Below are 26,524 nucleotides of genomic sequence, written 5' to 3'. Positions count from 1 at the left end.
AAAGAATAGAAATAGAATAGAAATAGAATAGAACAGTTCAGTTGGAAGGGACCTACAACGATGATCAACGAGAAGCAATGAAGTAACACAGGAGTTAGCAAAACTAAGATGTGGAATTACAAAAAATAATACATTTTTAAAGCAATGGAAAGAGACAGCTCATCTATTTAAACTACAGAGACCAAAAAGACGCAACATCTATTACAGATTGAACACAAATAATCTGTTATTAAAATAATGACCAGACATTGTCAGAACTCTGTGGAACAACTTTTCTCATAGAAGTAAATAGACTACTCAGTAATTCCTTGAATATATGACTTTGCCAGGTGGACTCCAGTGAGAAGGTGCTTCATTCACAGGGACAGCCTGCAATTTCTTTTGCTTCTTCTCAAGCCGCTCTCTCCTCTCTTTCTTTTCCTGAGAATAAAAAGATGTGTCAAAAAAAAACAACACTAAAAACCAAACCAAACCAATCAAACAAAAAAACAGCTCCACCACCATAAAAGTTACAACTATTGTTATAGCTTTCTTGTGTAAAATGAAAAGTTAACATGCAGTGGAGATTTGCCTTTTGGAACTTGGCACATCTCTTTTAGTTATTCAGTCACATTCCACAACGCAACGAAAGAGGCTGCACATTTGATGACATTTATGATTAAGGTGACTGTCCCAAGGATGGGCTGGTTTTGTGCCCTGTCTAAACAAAAAGCCCAACAGAAGGCCTAGTGGATTAGGTATTTTATCTGTCTTGCACACAATTAGTCTCATTTTAATTACTTCTTTTCTTTAAGAGGATACCTAAACCACAATGCTAAATATATTACTCTCATTACATGAGAACATTGATGCATCTTTTTAACTTTCTGTACTTAATAAACCACACTTGTCATGTACTAGAACAAACTGGGAATTAAACAATTTAATTGTAAACAAATATCCGTCTAACTTACATGATAAAGACTGCAAGGTTCTGATGAGATTTTCTATAGTTTCAAACAGCAATGGACAATTAGGATGATGAAGGATGAGTAAAATACTTGCAATATTCTTTTTGTGCCTGATTATCTAATGATTTTCAAGAGACTCGTCGTTCAAAAAATAATTTGCAATTATAATTTTTAATTTTTATATCGTTCTGTTCTATATAAAATAAGCACTCTTCTTTGCAAAGGTGACTGCCACTTCACCATGGTTAGGACCAGCATCTAAGGGTGCATCTACATTAGCAATTTAGTACACTGGAGAGTTCTTCATAGGTGCAAATTTTCCTTGTTTCATACTTGCAGGTTTGCGGTGCATGCTCAAGCATGCCACTTACTGACTTAAAGTAATTTCTGTCTTGGTGGAATCAAGGTTGACATCATGGACCAGAGCATGACTTACAGTGCCCCACTGGACAGGTGGATAAAAGGTCCTTGAGCAGCTGGCTTCCTGGCATGTGAACAGTGCGTTCATGCCTGGGGCCAACAACTGGCATGCACACTATTCGTAATAAAGACACAATGTGGATACGCAGGCTGAAAACCATCACCAATTGCGCCAAATCCAACCTTGGTCCTTTCCTCTTTTGCAGCCTATCAGCCAGTACTTTGAAGTACCATTAAAGTTTCATATTTTCACATGTATGAACTGCATTGCAGTGGAAGTAATGCTCCTTCAAGATAGCCGTAAGATTACTGGCACTCTCAGATAACCCATCATCCTGTCCCTCTGAAAGACACTGTATATCCTCAGATTCCCAAGATCTTAGCAGTATTTGCCTGTTACTCACAAGTGAGAAGAGAAATAGTGAGGTAACTGTGGCTAAGAGAGTAGACTGGTAAATGGAGGTAGAATTGTGATTATAAAAAAGGGAGCTTGAGTGTAAGTTTTCTCTTGTTTTACAGGTACGCAGCAGTCAAACTGTACTAATGCTAGCCATACGTGGGGTATGCACAAAAATTTTAAAAAAGCTTAACATGCATGGAAACATCAACCCTATCAATACGATTTTAATCTGTGCCCGTTAGGTCTTTGTTAACATAAATCTGACATCCAATTCAGTGAGGAAAGTCTGGTCTGGCTAAATAAACACAGAATTATTTCATGTTATTACTAGTGCAGCTGATTAAAAGCAAGGCAAGGTTTGCATGGAGAAGTAATGCTCTTTACAAAAATAAGCGACACAAAAGTTCATCACAGTTAGTAGAATAAAAAATATTCTCTCTCCATACAAACTGTATCTTTCTAGATTATATGGAGTAATTGAGACAAACTGGGCTTGTGGCAATGTAAGATTCTGACCCTTCTCTATCATCTTACCCTTCTGCCTTCTTTCTCCTTCCATAGAGATCATCCCTGGATGAACACAACTAGTGGCTTTGGGTCTTTACAACAAGTTCAAGATATTTTTTTCAGGAATTCTTAAAGAGAACGGGTTAGTACCCTAAAGGGAAAGAAGTCTGCATTACCAGTGATACTTTTCAAAAAAGATGACAAGATGAGCTTGGGAAGAATGTGCTCTATAATGGAACACATATATGATTCATGTTCCTGTTTTGGAGTATTCGCATATATTCAGTCATTTTGTTTTTACAAAAATGTAATCAAATTCTACAAATATTAGAATCTGAATCTGTATTTGACATTCAAAGACATCAGGTCAGATAATTGAAAACTCATTAAAAATAGGACTTATGGTACCAGTATTGGCAATTATTTGAGAAATCACGTGTTACAAAAATATGCATATTTTATGTTTATAAAGCACTCTTTACTGAGTACGTGTTGCACAGGAGACTCATGTATGAAACACCCAAACCAAAGACAAAACATACACCCACTCAGGAAGGGAATGAAAGTTGCTTTGGATTTTTCATTCAAGTCTCAGTTTTGAACGTTTGGGTCTGAAGCTCCAATTTTCATGAATGAATCCCACCACCAAGGAAAAAGTCTTGAGTTAGTTCAACTGGGTTTTAAAAGATTAAATTTGACATGAAGACTTACTGGCTTCTTCCCTGCCTTCAACACACAAGAAGTTTTTTATGTTATAGTCCTAACCACAGTTCACATTCTCACAAGACATAACTGATATAAATCTTCCCTAAAATGATAAACAAGATGTTATTTGCACTAACAGGAGAAGAGTAACAGAAACAGTGAAAGATGAAAACCATAACTGTAGCTCATCATACACTAGATCAACTCAATTGTATGGCTTGATTTCTCTGTGTAAGTTTCCTACTCAACAGCGTAGTAAGATGAAGACTTTTTTCGCTTAAAAAATTCTGGGAAGATCACATTCTTTAGCAGTATGACTGCCCTGCCACATAATAATTGAATTTTAGATAGTGTAGAAGACTTGCAACATTGAAGAGGAATAACAATAACAGCCTTACTTCTAACATACTGCAATGCCAGAAGATTAAAATTTCAGTATAGAAAGTATTTTCAGATAGATCTTATTACACCACATGAAATGAATAACCCATGTCAGCTGTTTCTAACCCAGAAAAGCAACAAATCCATGAGACTCATCCAGTACATCATTTCCTGATGTTCTTCAACAGCTTTAGAATGCCAAAAATAGGTGTTGAGCACGCTCAACCTCAAGGTAAAACTGCAAACTTGCTCTAGGGCATTTAACCTCACTACATTAATCTTCAAGAATTATTTGAAAGCAGCCTTTCAGTTGCAGTTCTCATCAACTCAGACTAGGTTAGTGTTTACCACATAAAGTGGACAACATATCACATCTAGCATACTCGCTTTTCTCTACAGAAAACAGGTATCAAGACTACTATCTCAAAAAAAAAAAAAGAAACTAAACTGATCTGTCGTTATAGACTTTCTACATGATTGTTCTCCACTTTCTACTCCTCAGAACAGGGGCAAGTCAATGACAAGTGTCAGACACTGGTAGTATGTATTAAGTAAAACATGATCATTTATCCAGCAAAATGTCTAGACTGGCTTGAAGAGTACTTGCTGAGTAGCAAGAGGCAATTACTATGAAAGAAAGAAAAAAATCAGAAGCTTAAATTTCCTCAGCAATACTAAAGTGTCTCAGCACAAGATTATGCTTTTTATGTTAGTATTTTACTGGTGTTAATAGCCTTTTTCAGGGAATTTATTTTCATGCTTCAAAAGTAGTGTTCTCTACGCACTTATGCTATCAAGCATTCATACTATGACCTCTAAAAGTATAAGTTAATGTGCATTAACCCAAAAGCAGAATGTTTCTTGTATTTTAGAGGAACTACAAAGAGATTTTTATGTCTGTTTTAAACATGCATTATGGTCGACACCTAGTTCAGGAATGCTGAGGATGAATTTACACATTTATTTCTGTTCAATGTTAATGAAAACATATTGGAATATTTCCTACTATATTATTCCTATTTTACCTCCCTTCAAACAAAAATCCTCTTATTTGAAATAATATACTAAGAATATTAGTGATCTCTCTTCTAGTTTGTCTTTCTGTAGCAAGAAGAAAAAGTCTGCCTTGTTGGGACTAGAGTACTAGGTTAGTTGACTGCTTAACAACTGCGTCTAAAGCATGCTGTTGTAGGAAAAATGTAATCGGGAGCATCAGAGTTCCACCCTTTCCAGTAAATGGAAATAATCCCAAACCTCATTACAAGTGCTTTTATCAATGTTAAGGTATACAAGCCTTCACTTTAAATGCTTCCTTGAATGTACATGCATTCAGTGTTGCAGCTGGTGATGCTGCTTATCTCTGCAGGTTTTGTGCTGTGGTGAGTCGGCCCTTCAGAGATGATGGTTGCTCCACGTCAGAAAACGAAGACTAAGCATGAAATTCAAAACTCTATGACATGTAGGCATGGAGAATATATTTTCCACATGCGCTAAATATCAAGCCCATTGCATTTTATCACCATTGCACTCAAGAATTTGGGGGGACGAGCTATATAATGCTGCCATCATCTGGCCTCTCTCATAACGGCACGACAAACCACGAGTATTACAATACAAAAGTGTTCACACTCATTACTACATTAATCTTTTCAGTTTTGACAAAGTGAAAAAACAACAACATACCAGCCATCTTTGATATTCCTCCATAGCCTTTTCATTTTTTAATTCCTTCTCTGCCTGTTGCATTTGTTCCTTTCTTCTCTCTAGGATTTTTTCTATTTTCTTCTGTTTCATATATTCTTCCTTTTTTGCATTCCTGTATAGTGAGAGGGAAGAACAGGAGATCACCACATAAGAGACCAAACGCTGCATCTCTGGCTGATTAACTAAATTGAGTCCAAAAAGATATTTTATGCATTTAAGAAAAGATCAAGAAGATGCATACAAAATCTTCCAAGTCCATCTTTACATACTATATCACCAAGGTATAAATGAACCTACTATTCTATCTGTTAAGGCATCACCTTTTCTGTACCACATTCTCCCCTGTTTGGTGTCATACAAAAAATTAGATTTGAAACTTCAGTGGGTAATAGTAAGTTGCACATGGTCTGTGAAAGCTCTTGGCTTGTAAAACAAACAAAGAATTTCTCCAGCAGACACATCTCATTTACTCTGAATACATCTACATTCACACACTCCGTTCCACTTTTTAAGATAAAGATTTACCTTCCTTCCTATGGCTTAGTAATGAGACGAATCACATAAGACATTCTACTGCTCAAAGAATCTTGTTTCTCAGTTGCAGTATCTCTGCCTGGGCTTAGTCAGTAGCCTTTTGGGGAGGAAAGTATTTAAGCTACCAAACTAAAAGAAGCTGTACAGCTTGCCCTCATTCTTACACTTGTTCTCCATCGGGCCTGAAGAGCCTGATCGCAAGCATGCCATTGTCTCCCAATTAAAAGCGCATCAGACACTCACAGAAGACCCATCGCACTTATATGCAAAGATTTGGGAGACTACGATACTCTAAAACCCAGTGGAGTAGTACCATTTTTCAACTGCTGAAATGCTGTCTCTCTTCTTCTCTGCAACCAGTTCCTCTTCTTTCATCTTCCTGATTCTTTCAGACTGTTTCTCTTTTTTCTTTTGCTCTCTTAAATATTCCACTTTTCTTTCTTTCCATTTTTCGAATGCCTAAGGAAAACAACAGATACATTAGAAATCTTACCCCTCACCTTTCTGTCCATACTCCACTTGCTTATTTTATTGTATTATTTTTTGTGATTTCTATACATTCCAATTTTGGAATATTTGTTTGTAGCATTGCTCAGAAGTGGGTATCACTGTGTCCCAGAAAGTAATAGTTCATTGCCATTGTATTTATATGGAGTTTATTTTACATTCGGCTAACAGAATTCAAGTATGGATGAAATGCCTGTTTCTGTGCAAATGTAAACATTACATACTTCCAACAGAACAGAATCTAACGTGAGCTTTCTTCAAAAGTTAACCATGTTTACATTTTAGAATCTAGTTTGTTTCCATCCCTTGCTGGATTAATGAAAATTATTCTCAATCTCCTGAACCATATCCGATACACATTTTTGTACATATTTCACATCACCTTCTGTGCTGCTTCTGTTTTCTCCTCACACGGTTCTGCTGCTTTCTTCTTCTTAAGTTCCTCAGCCTTCTTTTTTTCACTTAACTGCTTTGCTTCTCTTATTTTCTTTTTCTTCCAGGCTTCAAAAGATGCCATTGCTTCCTCTCTTTTAATAGCTTCTTTCTACATTGAAAATAACAGTCTACAGTTAAATACATTTAAATATAAAACTAAAACTGAAAAAGTATGCTTTAAACTCATTGTCAAACGTAGGATTAGATGGAGCAATAAAGAAATGGAAATTGATTTGCAGACTACATTCTAAGTCATATTCAAAATTAAATTTGAACTATACAGAGAGGTTTATTTCTATATAAATTTTTAGTTTACCTTCATTGAATGAGACAAACTACTCCCGTGAAATATGTGTAGAAGAATATGAAAAGCATGTTAAATGCTTAGAAGTAAAACATATTAAATACTAAAAAGCCAAATCTAAGAATTGCGTATGGACTACTCAAAATACAGTCCTCTGTAGATAAACATCTCTTGAGATACAGAGCAAATTCATTTTCTAACAGATGACAAATTAAAACTTAACACTTGAAGGGTCGAGCATGCCAAGGTCTTTGTAAACAAACCTTAAAATTAATGTAAGAGGCACACTTTTAACATACCTTATATAAATGTGTGAGGAAGCATCAGCCACACAACCTTTACAGCAACCGTAACAAGTAGGACAAGCCATTTACTGTTTCAACTCACCAGACGTCTTAGATGCCTTACAATAGTGGAGTGATGTAATTAGGCAGAAAGCACAGGTAAGCATACTTCAAAGAATTATAGTTTGTCAGCTTCTTTTTAAACCAGACCGTAAACAAACCTTTTCAATCTCGTTCCTTAGATTTTCAGCTTTCTTCTTTTCAGTTCTCTTTAATTCCCGTAGAAAGGCTGTTTTCTTTTCCAACCAATTCTGTAAGAATCATTAGAAGACTTTTAAAGTCCTTTTGAAGTTTAACTAAAAAAGTTCTGTTGAAAACAACCAAATATTATTAGAGCACCACCAATACAATGACCACCAAAATTACTCTTAATTCTTCCATGTGCTATCTAAATAACTACCCCATGTGGAAGACTAAGCTGTGATCACACAAACATTGTGATCAAAAAAGTTTAAGGTTCTAAAAGCATAGATACAAAATGCAAAAAAGTTTAAAGATCTTTAAACAAACACTAAAAAAATAAGCATTAAAAAAAAAAGAAAAAGAAGAATGGAATAAAGATTCTCATCACTTGGTATATAGGAATATTATTTACATTTATGATCTCTCTTGCAAATACCTGTAATTAAAGAGAATAAAATCCAGCTGGGAAGAGAGAGATTTCAGGCATTCATAAAGCATTGTTAGCCATTTGCAGAAGCAGGCTTCAATTTTCAAAGTTTAATTATATATTTGGTATGCTCCTTAGAGACACAAGTGTCCTAAATGAAGCCTATTTTACCTTTGAAATTTATGGAAACAATATAAATACAGATTTGAGGTTCTCAATTTTGTTCTAAAACCATAACAAGTATTAAAAACACATACCAATATGAGCAGCATCTGTTAATGAAAATTTTTCTCACAGGTTAGTAGCAAAGATCTATTGAAACCCACAAACTAATCATCGTGAAATTCTACACAGAATCCACACAGATTATCCTTCTGGAGAGAACACTAGACTTGTTTTCACTTTTCCTGAATGCTAACTGAATAGAACATACCAGGAAAAGAAACTTTAAACTACACACTTACTTATGTTAGGGAAAAATTAGAAATAAAGGAAAATATTATATGTGTCCAAAACCAGCCTGACACAATAAATTATGAACCATGTTATGCCCCTCTCATCTAGCTTTCTAGTTCATAATTTGATGAAAAGACATAGCCCGCAGGATAATATGCAAGGAATATACTCAGAAATACTGATTTCAAGAAGATAAGAGGTGTTGACTCCTTTAAGAGGACCTTTAGTTGTATAGTTTTGTTTGTTGGTTGGTTTGCTCGTTTTTCATTCGTTTGTTTTTAAGACCTACCTGGAAAACAGCTGCTCGTAAACTATCTGCTTTTTCAAATTCTGCACCGTTCTTCTGCATGGGTTTATCCTCCAACACCTTTAATGTTCCCAGATACTGAGATGAAACAGATGTAGCTGATGGAACAGCTTTCGCCTTCTTCTTTATGTGTGCAGAAGGCAGAGACCTATAAAAACACCAAGACATAAACATATTAATGATCTTTCCATTTATTGCAGCTGATACCAAGTAGCGTTCCTTTTATTTCAGTGTATACCAAAAGTTATTGTGATTCTGTTTTCACATGTGCTTGGCTGTGGATAGGGGAAATGGAGAGGAGGAAGCAGCTCATTTTCTTCTGAGGGCTTTATTATTACCAAAGCAAGACACTACTCAGCCCAAGAAAGTTTACAATTTCCTTATACTTTCATCTACAAAACAGCTTAAAACCTGTAAAGACATCATGGACTGGATTCATTGTTGGATCCAGTCACACACACTCATCATAGAAACCGGCAAAAGACTTGGGAGTCTGATCTGATACGACCCTGAGCAAGGGCTATAATAACACACCACATCCTCTAAACTGTTTTCCACAGATGGTCAGAGGTTGTCAGCAGTGGAGACAATGCTGACAGAAAACAAGAGTGAAGCAGCATTGTCAGGGTACTTACACGCATCTTACACTCTGCAGACTGTGATACACAGCATCTTACCTGTCAGCCAAAGAAGCTGTCGGGTTTTGCAGAACTCTCTCCTTTGTTTCACCTACTTTCTAAGAAACACAGAGGAAAAGTAAAATTATAGAGTCTCTCCATCAACAGAACTGGATCGGGATGAAACAGATTTTTACAAGCTAACAAGGATGTTGGGACTTGCAAACAATGATCCTCATGGGTCCCTTCCAACTTCAGATATTCTATGATTCTATGATGTTAGAAAAACATGCAAGAAAGACACTCTACTCTAGAAAGGGGTAAGAAAGTGAAAAAACTCAACAAACCAACCAACGAGACTTCAAAATGCCTGTATCTTTTTGGAATGACATCTAGAAATGTTTCTTTGTATTATGTAAAAATACAGTCTAGAATTGAGAAATACCAAAGGAATAAAAAGAACCCAGCTGGGCAGTGGGTTTGCCTATTATATCAACACTCTTTTAACTGTTTTTAATTCTTAGCTTTAACAGTTACATGTATCTGTATATTTTCTTTGTTATGATAAAGCATAAAGTGCTTTGCATCTTATCGATTATTCAAGTCACACCATGGATTTCATCCTCTGCCACCATACACTGAACACAATACATAAACCATATAGTTGAGATTTGACACTTTCACTTGGGTAAGGGTGTTTCATTAAGATTGGAAAACACACATTTCAATACTACCTTTACCTGGCTTAAATGATTAGTGCAAAATATATTCTCTACATCTTCCATAAAACCATCATAGAACTTCAAAGAAGCCAGAGATAAACTGTCAGCTTTACAAGCAGAGTTCTACACATTTAAGGTACCAATGGTAACTTTACAAAACTTTTCACCATGCTTCTAGGACATGGTCTCAGACAACGGTAAAAACGCATATGAATAATACCTTGACAGAGTCCCTTGAAGTGTTCTTTTCCTCCTCATGCTCAGATTTACCATTTGCTGATACCTCCTGTACTGTATCAGTTTTTATTTGCCCTTTCACTGTTTTCATCGTTTCATCTGAACTGTCACCTGTCGACTTCACTAATTTCTTTGTTTTCTCATATACTGTGGTCATCTTTACTTCTGTTGCAGAAGCAGATTTTCTACTATTGCTCTCTGGTTTCAAGTCACTGGTGCTGATCTTCTCACCTTCACCTAACAGGAAAAAAAAGAATGAGAGGACACATTAACAAGAATTTCCTTGCTTCTCAGTATTATTATGTCTGTACTAAAACCATCTGTTTATGAAATATATTATTAAATTTGATAGGAGATATTTCTATCTACTTCTGTCTAAGAACTATATGGACTAATAGGAAAAGTATTCACTTGTATTGTATTTAAATGTAAGACGGGAGCAGCAACTGAAGTTTTAACAAACGTCATAGAATGTGACAGTATGACAAAGGCAAATCTTCCTGCCTGTTTCCCCACCCACAGATGGTTCAGTTCTAGTGCAGAAACCAAAAGCAAGAGCCATTGCAATCACAGTCAGAGCTTTTCTGGCATCTAGCAAACTACTAATGAAGTCTAGATGACAATTTGGGTAACGAAAAACTACCTTCATTGTGTGGTGCTTTGCAGGGGTGTGGGACACACAAGGAGATAATGGAAAGATTGTGCAGTGGGGATTTAAACAAAACATCACATCAATTTAAATGTATGCCTAAGTGGTGGAATTGTCATTTATGAAACCCTTTCTTAGTAAGACTAAAAAACCATTTTTGTCAGATCTGAACTGCCATTAATGCAGAGATCTAAACTTGTAAAACAATTCCGACAGAGACCAAAAAAGGCTATAGTAAATTCCAAATTACAGTCTTCCACCCTGGTTCAGTTTACTGCCTGGCAGCTGGAGGTTATCAAAACAGGTATTTGTTGAAGAATATTAAATAAATTCCCTGAAAGCCAAAGCAGCTGATTATTAACACAGAAAATACTCCAAATAACAACACTTTCAAAATATCGTAATATGGCTACGCAAACAGCAGCAGCACCATTCACATGCTTTCACCTGATGTTGAAGCATTTCTTGGTTTGTGCACCCGTGGCTTTGGTATTGATTTGTTTTCCTCTTGTGTCAGTAGAAGTGTATTTCTTTTTTTCTGTAGTTCACAAATAGGCAAATCATCACAGTGGTCGCTTTTACTGTTATCACATGTTATTTCTTCACCAGTTGAACACTCTTCATTGGTTTTTCTGTCACCACCCGCATTTTGACTTTCCGAACATTCTTCTTCATCATCTTTTCTGTCATCCTGTATGTTTTCACTTTCTAAAAGCATTATTTGCTGAAGCTTCTTCTCATGAAAGGATAAAGTCAAGTCATCGGCAGCTTCCTTTTCCAAATCTGCTGCTTTTTGTGAAGCATCATCATCTGAGAGAGGACTCTCAACAGCAACCGATTTCTTAGTGCTTTCAGTACCTGAGTTACTTTTATTAAGTTCTTCCTCAACACCTGAAAACAGCACATTACCAGCTTTCGTTTAGGACAAATGGAAAAAAATGGGATGCAAACTATATCTCTGTAATTTAAAAGTATTTCTCGTAGAAAGCTCTCCTGACTTAAGTCTCTGAGCATTTCTCTTTCTGCATCTCTGATATCCCCAAAGCCATCAAACTAGATCCTTACTCTACTTCCTCTCCCCGCATCCACTTTCATTCACACTACTGTGCGCTACCATCCCATCCCGGTGTAGTGTAAACAATATGGCCAAGGAATAACATTGGGCATCACAACTGTAGGAAACAGCACAGGCTATGTCTGGTCTAGCAGGCTGTCACTACCACTGATTTCACTGGGAATTCTGCTCCTAACTTTGAAAAGGAGAACTAAGTGATTTAGAAGTTGTTAAAATATGAAATATTGGAACATTAAATCATTTTGAGTCACAGAGATACTCTGTGATCTAGTAATGAGTTAAGAAAGGGAAGAACACAAGGAAAAATAATTCTCTCTTACCATTTAACACGCCATCCTTGTCGGTCTCAAAGTCGTCTGAGTACTCATCTGTTTGCTTTTTTGCTGCAGGAGCAGAAATTGCTTCTTGTAGCTCATCCTGAAATGGTTTCACAAATCGTATTTACATAGAAGGGAAGATTCCGTACTTCAAGTTCAGCACTAACTCTCCCTTCCCACACGTACATAAGTAAAATTGAGCAACAGAGATTAACCCGCTAAACTGAAAATTAATATGAAGGGTGAGTAGAATACAGTGGGTTTATTCCATGCCTGTTTCCCCAATTTTTCTGTGTTAAAAAGAAACACCTCTCCACGTATTAATTTATATGTCATCCTCACAAGAAACGTACCTTGTAGATCTTTCTTCCACTTTTGGCCATAATGACTTTGTATCATCATGTGAGACTTTTCTCCCCCTTTTCTAGTTTTGCCCGACAAGATTACGAGGAAAAGGTCTGTACGGTCACGCGCGACAGCGAAGGCGATCAGGGACTGCCTCTTCACTGACCGCTGCACTACAGGAGCCTGAGGCAGGTGGCAGGTCCAGACCAACGGATGAGCTACACCTAAGCCACCGCTCTGCATCGGACTCCCTGCTGCAGGACATGTTTACGTGCGTTCAGAAAGCACCTGCCTTACTTATCATGAAAAACACATTTCAGAATGCGTCGGGATCTCCAGACTGGAAGCCTGAGCCACAAAACTGCTGCGGGCTCTGGGCGCGCGCTGGGGCGGCAGTTTTGACGTGGGCCTCACGCTCCTCCCAAGGCACCTGCTGTTGGCCACCGCCGGCCCTTTGGCCAGAGCCATCCTGCAGGACTGCCGGGAGCGGGAAGCCGGGCTGCTCGCATCTCAGAGCCGCTATTTCCAAGGTTACCTACGGGGAGCCGCTTCTAGGGTGCACACAGCAGGGAACCTGCTTCCCCGCTTTCATTTAGAGAGCAAATCGGCTTTTTCCTGTGTGTTGTCTTTATCAGCAAATCACTCTATTCGCAGTCGTAGAACGTTTGTCTGTTTCTGCAGACAAACGCCGCCACCGCCGCCGCTCCCGCCCGCCGCCCGCCGCCCGCCGCCGCCGCCGCCGCCGCCGCTCACCTGCACCGCGCTGCGCCGCGCAACCGCCCCGCGGCGGCGGCCGACTCTCCCCGCCATGGCGGCGGCCTCTCGCTCCCGCCGGGCACCGTCGCCGCCTGCCCCTCTCAGGGCTCCGGCCGCGCCGCGGCGCTGCCCGTCGCTTGGCACTGCCCCGTCGCCTGGCACTGCCCGTCGCTTGGCAACGCTGCCGCGGCGGCGAAACCGATGAAGGGGCGGGCGGGGCCGTCATGGCGGCTCGGGACCCGGCAGCGGGGCGTCCGTGCCTGCAGGCCGCGGCTGCAGGCTGGTGGGCACCGGCCGTCATGGCGCTCTGAGTTTTACACCGCTGAGCTCCCGCCTCTCACCCCGCAGCTCCAGGCCGTCTCTTTTCCACAGCTGCATGCACAGGCGTTCGGGGACAGCAGTGGAGAGGCGCGTCTGCGCCCAGATCGGGGCCGTCTGTCAGCGCTGAGGAGCAACTCTCGTACCTGGGCCCAAGTCAGACGGCACTCGTGCTCTGCAGAAGCCAGCTGAAGTCGACAGGATTTATTATTTGTGCCCATAGGCTCCGTATAACCCACACAGCTGTTACTGCCATGTCCGCCTGTGCCACTCAGGGCATGTCACTGCAGCAGGAGGCAGGAGAGACACAGGTTCTTCTACCCCACTCTCATGATGAGGTGATTGTCCAAAACTTCCCACTGAAGTGCTGACATGGGCAAGGCTTTCCGTAAGGTACAAACGCATTTCAGTGCTCTCTAGAAAACAAAAAAAATCTCATAGCACCTGTGCATTAATGAAATTTTAGAGATGAAGGAATGACAGTGGCGTAAAAGTAATTCACCCGATGCTTACCTCTTCTAACACTCCTTATTCGCCCTAGAGGTGGTTGTGCAACACACCCAGCAAGCACCAAGCCCCAGCTGACCAGGCACCTTGCCCAGCAGCACACGTCCCTGCAGAGCTGGCTGTCTAGAGACCATCTGTCCGCTGTGTGAGCAGTGATGGAGGCAACCAAACCCCAGGATGCTCTGGGAATGTTGATCTCTTGCATCAAAAGAAAGCCGTCAACTTCAGGACCACATACAGATATGGACAACTCTCTTCTTCCTCCAGTTTAAATGCTTGTGATTGCTCCTTTTCTAAAAGAAGATTAGTGCCTCAGTTGTCTTAGTGATAATAAAGAACTTCTGACATGCTCTCTATACTGGTGTTATATTTGCATGTACTAATCTTCCCCAAAACATTACACTTTTACACGTAGTGCAGAAGAAAACCTCTCTGACAGAGGGAGAGAATATGTAGGACAGAGCCCAAAGCCTTAGGTCTTGTTTGTGTCTGGTTTATTTATGTAGGGTTACATTTCAGAAGCAGTGCAGTTACACAAAGGCCACAATGCACCTGGGGGAAGAGGCCTCGAGTTCTAACAAGTAACCTTGGGTTTAAGCTAAAAATTAAATGCAAATTATAATTGATATTTGTGTATCATCTGTGAGAAGCTCCTTGCTTTATTTACATATGTTTCTTTATGACCAAATAATGCTTGATCTGCTGATTATTCATGCCATTTGTTGAGAGTTATGCTTGATGCACAATTTTTTTTTCTATTGTATTCACATATAAAAGCCTTGGATTTTAATCTGTGCTATTCCATTGCTCTGTGGGATGTGAAATTGGACATACTTGTTTAGAAATTAAAAAGTAATAAAGATGAAATGCATGTATTCTCTCTCTGTAATAACATTAGCAATTCCTGTTGAGGGCTAAATTATGTCCATATTACAAACATTTGAGATGCTTGTTTTATTGAATTCCAGAAGGTGGCAGCAAAATATTTTTAAATTTTAAAAATTGGGGGTTTTTTTTGTGATGTCCCCTTTATTCTAGCTTCTTTTACATTACCACTGATGTATATGGGATTTTTTGAAATACGTCATATCCATTTAAATCAATTTTCCAGCTTTGCATGCACTGTACAGAAGGACAAAGACTTAGTTTCAATTATTGTTATCTACATGAGTCAGACAATGGGGCCTAATATCACCTGTATTATCAAATATTCAATGCATTGAGTTGGCAGGATGTGAAAAAAAAAAAAAGATCAATTCTGTCAGCACTGAAGAACTCAAAATGCATGAAGATGTTTTTGTCAAAATGCATGAACATCAGGTTTGCATCTTCTAGTCTTACCTCAGGCAAAATTCCCTTCAAGACCTACTGAGGTGAATGAGATTTATGCCTAAATATGAATGTAGGGCTCTGAGTATAAATATAAAGGTTTTTAAGAGTCTTGCTTATAAAAAAAAATACGGAGGCTTATTGAGAACAAAAAGCAGAAGATTTTATAGCATGTAAATGAGCATTAACATCTGCTTTTTGATTAATAACTGGTGAATATATCACGAGTACTGGACAAGGAAATGTATGTTTGAAGGTGAAACTGCTCTTTCTCTCTCAAGTATAAAAGCATTGAGAAAAATACCCTAAATAATCCCAACAATTATATTAATTTGACTAAAATAAACTTAGAGGTAACATTTAATTCTGCTGCCCAAACACGTTAATCTCTGCCATGCCCAGAAGCTTAAAAAAACCTTTTTAAAACAAGCATCAGGACGCAATGTAATTCCAGTCTGCAAGAAGGACGTTACATTCAGAAAGCAGTCAGGTATGAGAAGTTTTTTGCATGACTAGCTCATAGGCATATAAACAACTCCCAGAAGTGGTTTATTTTATTCATGTGGCTAGAGTTTGTGAGATGGGATTTCGGATTTCCTCTGAACAAATGATGCACAGGTTGAAATGTCTACCATCGTATACTGTAAGTCATCCTAAGTCAAAATATATAAAACCTCTTACTGGTGGGAAATGGTGTTCTGCTCGCTTTGGTATTCCTTCCCAAAGTCAAAAGCTGCATTTGAAAGGAGACTTAATGGCATGACAAAATGCCCATGTTGATGTGCATTCCTGTAGAAAGTGATTTTTGGTGTTGGTTGCAAGAGTCTCTGCTCATACATGGCTGTTCCTGTTCTTGACATGGGTGGGAATTAGCCGTCTGGCTAGGAGGGCATCTGGCTCTTGGATTTTGCGGACATACTGGTTTGGCAGAGTAACATGGTCAACAGGCCAAGCAGTTTTTGCAATTTTAAACAGCAATGAGATCTTCTACCTGAGGGTCACTCTCTCTGGCATTTTTAAGCACAAATATTAAAAATTAATCTTCTCACATTTTCCTCCCAGTTCATATGAAATAATCTATTACAATGTGCCCTATTTTGCAGGGCTATGCCTGTCCTGCCAAAATATAATGTTCTTATTTCTCCTGTCTGGAAATAAAACGGGAAATATAATCAACTTTATGCCTGTAGGGTTAGGTGTGCTGGGGACGTCACATGCCTTCACTGCAAGTCACCCAGTACATAGACATGTCTGAGCTGGCTTTGAACTTTGCTATCTCAGCTGGTGAGAGCAGTGTCATTGCGTTGGGAAAGCATTCAGCATAGTCTAAGCGCAGAGTAAACTGGGTGGGTTCCTCGGTGAGCTGGTAGCCCACAATGCGTGCTGTCCCACCTCAGCCACTCAGAGGCCCAGAGGTGCCCAAACCAGCTTAAAATCACTCTGGAGTAACTGCAAAAACAGCCACCCAACATTGCAGAGAAATATGTCACAGTACTGCAGCCTTTTGTTCTCCTCACTTGTATTATTTTGAGTAAATGTCATTCTTTCTGAGAGAACAATCTGTTCAAACCATGACGTTGCCAGTCTAACTGGGAAGGATTTAACAACTCACCTTTATTAACTTAATTTATATTGATGGTCCTCTACCAGTATCCCTGGCTTGTTCCACAGCTACTCCTGCAAGAGCTGAAGGACTTGCATTATTCCTTCTAAAAATATCTTTTTGTACCTCTCAGTCACTTCTGGAAAGGCAGATTTCTTGACCATCTGATATTTTTTTGTAAACAAAAAACAATGCCAAACTAATGCTCAGTTTGAACAGCTAAGCAGACAGGAGTAAGGAAATACCTCAAAACTGAGGATGCTGATGCATCTTTTCCCCCCCTTTCATTTTGCATTTGTACTATGATATGGTCTTTAATTAGGTGACTGAGTTTAAATATTTATTAACTTTATTTACATGGCAAACCTTTTTTCAGGATAGAGATAGATCTTTTTTATTTTTTTTTTAAAGAAGCTGTCATTATTCAGTGATTAACACAGCAGCTTGGTCCCCACTACACAGAGAAAAGAGGTTATATTCCAATAGATTACAGAATAACTATGTTTTTAACCACATCTGGGACCACAAGAAGGAAGAGCTGTCAGATTGAAACATCGAGTTAATATTTAGCTTGACTTTCTCTTCATCATTTATTCCTGTAGAAAGTCTAATGGTATGAAAACAAAATATTTCTTATTTTACTGTAACTATAATTCGGTGATTTCCTACCATGTTTCCAGAAGAGAGCAGTTGAGTTTGCGATAATGCATTCTTACTGCATTGAACCTAGTAAAATCCATAAAACGTGCTGTCATGGAAGCTAGGTAGAAATCCATGCTGTCATCAAATTCATCCTCTCACTTTTACATCTTGATCCTGATTTGAAAGTAGCTAAAGAAGATACTGTCAGGATAAGGAGGTGTGCAAGCTTCACTTAGTAGATTCTTGCTCTCAGGCATGTTACCAAGGAACTTGAATTTGGTAGATTTAATATATACAGGAGTAAACATAGATGTTGAAGGAACAAACTGCAAAACTAGGGCAAAAGAAGGGGGTGATTAAGGTCAATAAATTCACGACAACTTAATTCATATAGCAGTTTGTGAAGAATACATGTATTCTTGACTGGTTAATTTCTTCCTGAGCATTAGACTTAGAAGCAGCAGATGGAGGTAGACAGCCAAAAAGATAAATTAAAAAAAGGGGGGGTGGAAAGGCGTCTTTCCTTTCTGAAGTTATTTTAAGCTGTATTTTTTAAGCTGCCTTTTTTTGTTAAGAGTACTCGGTGTGATTTTAAGGAAAAGCATTGGAACACACAGGAATGCGACACAGCTGTCTCAGTGTTGTGCTTGGGCATAGCAACAAACAATGAACTTTTCAAACAGACAAAACTTGTATGCGTTGGTGACAGCAGATGAGACTTCCTGTAAGGGGAGTCAGAAAACGCAAACCTTTTCATGTCAAGTGGAGTAATTTTGTGTGCAAATGACTCAAGGTACTGATATCTTTTGTATATAGATAAATTCTTCTTTTACGGTCTTGCAGATGTGAGCTCTGGTTGAATAAACACCTTTGATGGAAACCTCACAGACCCACAATTTCGTTAAACATCTCTCCCTGTCAAAACGTCTCTGTGTCTAATACTGTATTAATGCTGTCAGGAAAAGCCAGCAGCTGTTCAGTGCTGAGCAGTAACTCAGGCCTTTGACGCTGTGGCACATTTCACAGAGAGAGGAAGAACGCTTGTCAGATTATCACCTGCGCCTTTGAGAAGTGTCAGGACTCCACAGCTGCTTCCACCTGCAGGATCACCAGAGAGGTGGATGCAAGACCTTGTGTTAGAGACTTGGACAATGTCCCGCAGCCTTCCGGCCCCAAGGGACAAGAAGTCTGACATCATTAGAATGAATTAGAGAAAATGGATGCGGTAAAAGGCCAAATTAAATTGCTTTGTGGTCAGAAAGATTGACTGACTAATTCTCACTGACAATAATAATGTCTGCACCTGCTCTTTACGTCTCTATTCCTCCCTTGTCTCCTTTTAATTTTCAGTGCTATTCTAGTTACACTAGGGCAGGAAGATTTAAAGGAAAATAGAGCTGCCAGGTCTGATTTTGCTACCGTTATCCTAATGAAGAAAGAACTTTTTGTGCAAGTAGCTTCAGCAAGTAAAGATGTACAATTGCTTTACTGGAGTAGAGTGCAGCAAAACTAAGGCCCATTGGGAATGCACTGACGGCATTGTTTATTCTTTCTGAATTTAGAATTGACCATATAAGATAATATTTTTTATATCTTTTGAATGTATTGGTTTGTCCATCAGTATACCTGTAAGAACCTCACTGCTACAATATCTGAGGACTTCCTAGTCTTCAAGGGAGTTATCAGCTTTCCCTGCTACACTGCCAAGAGAGGGAATTATTGTTCCCATTTCATATGTGTAGAGAGAATACTCAGGAGCTGTGCTAGTGACACAAAAGCATGCAAAAATTCCATGGTGTTGTGACTTTGGAGGATTTCTACATCTGGTTTTCACTAACTTATGTCCTTAACCAGTGAAGAAAATTCAGACATGGTGAAAGCTTGTACTCAGCAGAGGCAGTGCTACACAAGAAGCAGAAGAATCTGAGGAACATCGTGGTATTTCAGTGCTCTATAAAAGGTTTAAGTGTTTGCTAACAGCTGCCCTTTGTGGTTCACTTTAGTACAGGAGCTATTGAATGGCAATTTATTCTGCGTATGCTACAGACAACATATGTATTTATGAAAACATAGTAGAGATAACTGCATCAGACCCACTCTCAGAGAAACATATAGATGACTGTAGCATCTAGTTGGGCATTTCCTGTTTTCTATTTTAGCATATAAATGTGTAGATTAGATCACTGAATATCTGGTAGTTTGGTCCCCTGGTTTCCTTAGCTTCAGATGCACTGTACTCAACTGCTCCTTCGAAAAAGAGCCATTTTAAGGGAGGACACTTACATTCCCTTTTCCACTTTCTAGGCCAGCCAACACATGTCCACTAGTCATTTCAGGGGCTGCAGGCTCAGCTCTACAGTGGTGACACCAGAGAGACCTGCCAAATACAAGCTCCAGATTTTGTGTAGTTGCTATGGAGACCATACTACTTTATGATATTTTTCTTGTGAATTAAGGATTATATTTACTTTCCCTATTATTAATATTGTTGTGTACTTTTATGTCATCTCTACGAGGGCTATGGAAAGAACATTTCAGACTTGTTAAGGGAAAGTGTTGATTAACCTCAGCACTTGGAATGAACTAATCCAAGTTAGTAATCTGGAACATTAAATCAAACTCTGTATTTGCAAAAGAAGCTTAACAGTTCATCTTTTCTTGTTCTCCATGTTTCCTTCCTTCCGTCTTGTGACTTAGTTTACAGCCCCTGTAACCGATTTGAAATTTTGCAGCTGCTAAGATTACTTAGCTTTGGTTTAACAGCAAATGGCATCAGCCCAAATCTGTGCTTCAAGTGATCTTTTTTTCCATTTATTATTTCTTTTTCAAATTGATTAGTCATCGTTTAGGGAGTTATCTAAAGTTACCCTACGACTGGTTCTCTGTGCCAGGGCTCTTCAGCCTGTTTTGTCAGAGGAAAATCCCAAACGGAAACTAATGGGCATGCCAGAAACACATGGAGAGTGAAGAGGGTCTGAGTGCAAAGTCTGTCTCAAGAGGGACTCTTGCAGAGCGCAGGAGGGAATAAGGGAGAGAGAAGCAGCATCTCCATGCAGAACGGACATGGTGGGGAGGAGATAGCACAGGAGGGTGGAAGGGGATAACTGAGCTCTTTGTGTCAGAGCATTTTTGACTTTGCTCTTCAGGAAAGGGATGGTGCCTCCTCTAAGTGCATTTTCATGCACGCGTAGAGTCAGATTAGCTGGTGTAAATTGCATTTTCCATTACATGGGTCCACCCTGCACGCATGGAGTCAGATTAGCTGGTGTAAATTGCATTTTCAGTTACATGGGTCCACCCAGGCTGTTTGGAGAAGTGGGAAGGATAGCTATTTAGCTTCAGTACTGTTGGGTCATGCTAACAGCTGCGCTGTTCCATTTCTGAAGAAAAGTCATTCAGCACTAATGCTAGTATCTCTTGCTGGCGATACCTTATGCCATGAAGATGTGTTCTAAGTGTCTGAGGTGCAGCAAATGTTTCTAGGTACAAACCCAACACACTGAAGCATTACAAACAAGAATTAATACTTGAAAATGGTATTTTAGAACCATATCTGGAAGACCATTTGTAACATGAATTTTCATCACCAATTTTGATTTCTTTCTTAGTTTCAATACTTGTACCTTTAAGAGGACAGTGGCTGATGCTGAAGCTACTTTTTCCTGAGGTTAAAACTTATTATTTGTAACAAGTCATTTAAAACCTACTTGCAACCTGGAAGTGAGCCCATATATACATACACACATTTATACTACAATATCTATCAAAGCACCTGACTGCCTACCTGTCTACTTAGTCATTGGACTCTCTGTGTTGCAAACAGATCCTGGAATTCATGAGGGGAACCAGCATGATCCTCTTCCTCTGTTGCCTATGAATTATCCATAGCATAGTAACTGCATTTCCCACCAATGGTATTTTCTGAAGCCTTATAGTTCTATAACGTTGGCAATATTTAGATGCAAAATTAACAGGCAGCATCAACAAACCAGAATATATTTACCCAGCTGCTGAGAATCTGTTCCTGATAGTAGAGCTGTGAGCTATGAAAGCCATTTCATGAAAAAATACAGCTGGGAACTGCACGTTGTCTTGTATCAAAACATTTTTTTTCCTGTTGAAGAATAATAATGGAAAGCAGATCAAGGTGAGGTACTGATCACACCCTGATCTTTTTCTGCACTTTTTCAAAGTTGAAATGTTTCATAAAAACTCTTTTTGTTAGTGATATGAGAGACCCATTTGTTTTGTGATGAATTGCTAAATGGTTTCTGCAGTGCTTTTCTTAGACAAGATTGTCGCCTCTTTTTCTCTTAGACTTCTTTTTGGTTTGTTTGTTTGTTTTTCCCAAACATACAGTTTTTTACCTCATTATTCAAATAAAATATGCCAACTGTATTTCTAAGTCATCTAGGGAAACATCATGCAAGTCAGGCACTAGTAGTTCACACTGTCTTTTGAGCAGCAGCAGCAGCACTGACAGGTGCTGATGGCTTAGTGCACAAGAGTACCTATTACAGATCTAATAGGATTGTCTCTAGTACTATTTGCTTAGGTTTTGTTTCTCATTTTGTCTCCAAAATCACCAGGGGATCCTTGGAAACCAGTGGGGATCTACCAAAACCAATCTCTTTCCTTCTAATTTCTTCTTCTAATTTGTGTGGCCGGTGGCTGAAAGAAGGCCCTTACAAAAGTCCTGGGTTTTTTTTCCTCTTTTTCATACAATCCAGTCAGCATCTAGCTCATTCAAAAAAAAAAGAGAAAAAACTCCAGCAATGTGACATCCATTATATACGCTTAAGCAAACTGGATCCAATGTAATAAAAGGTAATGTCTTTCATACATGCTAATCCATGCATTTGAGATATCTAAAGTGTTCAGTGGTGGCCTAATTCTGCACTACTGGTTTTAGCAGCAGGACTATGATGATATGTGAAGGGGCAGAGCTTGGGCAATGCTGAAGGTTTTTCTAATTCTTTACCGCTGTATTAATCTCAGTGAGAATACACTCATCAGGTACTGAGTTCCTGTCTTTTATCTGTGGGTTAGTGCTGTGTAATGAACGGCTTTAGCCCGGTCTGGAATTAGCACAGCAAACTTAATTGAGCGCAGAAGGGCTCCCCTTACACAATTTAGTGCCTCCTCTGCTAGCTATCTTAGCTAGCTTTAATCTTGCTTAATATGGATAAAAAGACTGATGATGAAATCAAGACTGCAGAGACTTCTCTACATGTTGTACAAATCCTGTTGATAACCCTGCATATGTAGTTAGCAGCTGACCTCTGCTGTACTAGAGAAAGCTATCGTGTGTTGCAGTCAAATGCAACACATCATAGGAAAAAAATCCAACTCTAGAAAGGTATTTAGGTATTTGTTTTACATTTAAATCAGTGGAGTAAAGCACCTGAGTGTGAGTGACTGACAGGTTGGGATGGTTGATTTTTTTTGTTCTTTCGGCTTGGGGCTAAATGCAGTAGTTTGAAAAAAGCTGGAGTAACTTGCAATGTCTTATAATGAGAATCATCCCTCAGGATTATGATGCCACCCTACTTACTCTTGAGAGATAATAGCCCAGTAGGCATAAACAACGCTAAAGAACAAAATAGGGAGAGTTAAAATTATATGTGAGCTCCAGTTCTTCAAAGCAGGGAGAGAAAAAGTTAACTGGCATGATTTTATTTTCAGGTAGTGCCTTTCACTTGCCTGCTGGTGACATTATAGAGATTTCAGGTATTCAAACTGTGATGTTGCTGTTAATGAATGATTCTTAGAAACAGCCAAGTGAATTAGTAGCAAGTAAATATTACCTGCCTTTTAAATGAGGGAAAATGAGCCTTACAACAGAGTTCTGCAGTGAGCATTAAAATATATACTGCCTAGTACAGTACTTAGCCTCAAAAACACTCTCCACACAGATTTGGATGTTTTTTGATGTTGTAGTGCTTTTCCATTTCTGCCTGAAAATGCTTATGGCTGGTAAGCAGAAAAAAAATTAGCTTGACATCAATTTTTCTGAGTGGATGAACCATGCAAGCTAGTGGCCAATGTGATTGCTTAAACTCATCTTTCAATTTGAATGTTCAAACAGTCTGCTAATCAACCTGGCTTGCGCATATGGAGGTGACTGCACCATGTCTATGTTACAGGTTCTTGGGTGAGCAGCGAGTGTATAGGCTTTTTTTCACTGTTTCAGATACATGGAAATTTTAGTGTTATCTTATGGGGAAGTTTGTGTTTGGAAGACTATTTGCATGCTTTTCCTTCTGTCTTTGTTTCTCTCTGTATGTCATGCACACACACACACACACACACATAATCATCTATATATTTACAATTATTTTTTTTATTATCCCTATGTATACAGATTACTGAATGCACATTATACTACACGTGTAATATACAGATATAATAATATGTGAGTCTCGGTATTTGAGATTATATTTCCAGTGCTGAAATCACATACTGTATACACAGGTTTTACACAGATACTGTGAGTGGGCTTTTGCGAAGTGTTTTATACTGCACTAATGCGCTCCTTCTAACGCACCCTTCTGTCTGTGGTGATTTAGCCCGTGGCTATGAATTTTTGTGAAGTGGACACTTCCTTTTGGATCACATCTTCTTATCCTAAAATAAGCAACTATACTTACATTTGGTATTGTTTTGTTCTAACAGAAGAGACTACACTAACAGACCCATAGTTGTTAATTTGCAGATGTGAGAATTCGGCAGTGCAAAGCTTGCCCAGTGCTATGTGCTATAATTAGCTTTGGCTTCCTTTCACATGGGACAAAAAACATAGCATGTTCCATGGGGAATCATCCAAGTGTGTTAAACTCAGATGTAGTACTTAAATCCCTGTTAATTTAATTTTTCTCCTGTACCCTTTATTACTTTGTAACTCTCACTTACTTAAAAAGATTTGCAATAGTAGAATAAATTTTTGAAGGGTAGAGATTTGTCCTTAGAAACCAGATTTCAGATATCCAGATTATTTCTCCTTTCTTTTAATGGAGTGAGAAAAGATATAATGATGTGCTAAAGGTTCTTGTGATGCCTGCAGTCTCTGAAGTTACGTTGAGGCGATGATGAAATGTACAGCCTATTAAGTGTGTGGAATATACACACTTCTAAGATTCAAGTTTTTGGCAGACATAAATGCTGTCATAAGCTGAGGAGAATCAAGTTTAAACTATGTGGCTTCTGCTATCCTTGATTTTATGTTAAACGCCTAGGTAAACATTCTGCCAGCATCTGGGATGAAGTATTTGAATAAAGTATAATACTTTTGTTTTCTAGGTTAGAGATAGTAATCAGATCAAGAAAGGAACTAAATTGTAAACCCTTGGTCCTACTCATGAAAGGGGCCACTTAGTATTATACAACTGCTATAAAAACATACCCAGGGTCTAGGCAAACATTCCTTTGTTCATTAACCATGACAACAGAGTGTTTCCAAAGTTATTCCCAGAAAGCAGAGATCTCAGTTACTGGAAGAAACCTCTAAGCACTGAACAGTGTTTTGTCATTTTTCTATGAGATTTAGCAAAGGCTTTCTTAAGAAAATGAAGTTTTGGAAGTGGTGAGCACTTAAAACGGAGGGATCTTTTAGTCAATTTTTCAAATAACCTGTAATAAAGGAAGATACTGACAGGTATATCCTCTCTGCTGATTGTCACATTACTGGTAATTGGCTGTGTTTCACGGAGAAACCATGTTTATGCAAGTCATAATTGCTTCAATGTTTTCTGTTTTAAATAGGAATGGTGGATCAGAGCTGCAATTCGTTCCAGAAGACAAGGTGCAGCTGATGCACAGGAACTCGACCTGCATTAAATAATAAGACTGTTCTTAGTAATTGGCAAAGTCCAGAAGTGTGTCGTCTTACTGTCTTTTGGCAAGTTTAAGCATCTGCTCTTACAGCGCAGGATGTCAGAGTGTATTACTGAGATCACGTGAACCTAAAACCAGCATTTGTCTTTGCAAACAACTCTTTCCACTGTTGCCTTGTTCTTCCATGCAGGGTTTTAGGTCTTACAGCCAGCCATATCCTTCCCAAGATTTTTTTCTTATGAAGGTTTTGCCATAAGGCTTTGCTTTTCTTCTGGGAACTGAACTTCAGAGAGAGGTTAAAGAGGTCGTGCCTTCGTAGAGTATTAACTCTATTAACCCAGATACAGAGACATTTGACTAGATGTTGCTGCCTTTCTAAATTCATGACAAGTTTGTAACTTGTATTTTGTTTTAAAAATCAAATCTCTCAACACTCTTTACAGATCTTCCATTAATGAAACAGACACAAAAAAACCTTTCTCAAATCTTAAAGGTAAGCATTTTTGGTAATTGAATTTCTATCCATCTGCCACACAAGGTAATCACCACGCAGTATATTTATAACCTGCATTTCTCTCCACAATGTCCTACTTGAGAAATACGTGCTGGGTTTGGAAGAAGTAAACACATCAATCTTTAAAAACATCCTTACAGGCAAAACAACTATCTTCCTGGATTTAGAGTGCAAGAAATTGAACCATTTGTTCTGTTCCTTTAACAATTTGAGTTTTGCTTAATCCCAATCTATTTATACTGTCAGAACTGAATATTGGATCTTGGGCTGATTTTCAATTTTGGTCTTTCCAGTGGACTCATGTCATTTAGTGCAGGTGAGGTAATAAAATTGTGTGAATATCACATTATATCAAAGGTCCGTCTACTTCAATATCCTGTCTCAGTCACCGATAGCACCAAAAGAACATGGCAAGCATATAGTGGCATTTCCTCAGAAAGTTTTTTCACCCTATAGCTGTGTGTAGCTCAGAAGGTTCCTGAGTTATGGCTAGTGG

The 26,524-nt window shown here is 38.7% G+C and overlaps 1 protein-coding gene across 1 annotated transcript; it reads right to left on the bottom strand.

Moving 5' to 3' along the window:
- Positions 1-297: 297 nt before the first annotated feature.
- On the bottom strand, positions 298-13,336 carry MAP9 (microtubule associated protein 9). Its single transcript, XM_086612392.1, has 11 exons — positions 13,280-13,336; positions 12,185-12,281; positions 11,237-11,680; positions 10,124-10,377; positions 9,242-9,300; positions 8,547-8,712; positions 7,353-7,442; positions 6,491-6,652; positions 5,915-6,060; positions 5,047-5,179; positions 298-420 (listed from the first exon to the last, which is right to left on the bottom strand). Exons 1-11 carry the CDS (start codon positions 13,334-13,336, stop codon positions 298-300), a joined length of 1,731 nt encoding a protein of 576 aa, XP_086468518.1.
- Between the last annotated feature and the right edge of the window lie 13,188 nt (positions 13,337-26,524).

Source organism: Tauraco erythrolophus, chromosome 5, assembly GCF_009769465.1.
Source record: "Tauraco erythrolophus isolate bTauEry1 chromosome 5, bTauEry1.pri, whole genome shotgun sequence".
Lineage (NCBI taxonomy): Eukaryota > Metazoa > Chordata > Aves > Musophagiformes > Musophagidae > Tauraco > Tauraco erythrolophus.
This window is presented reverse-complemented; position numbering and strand designations above follow the sequence as displayed.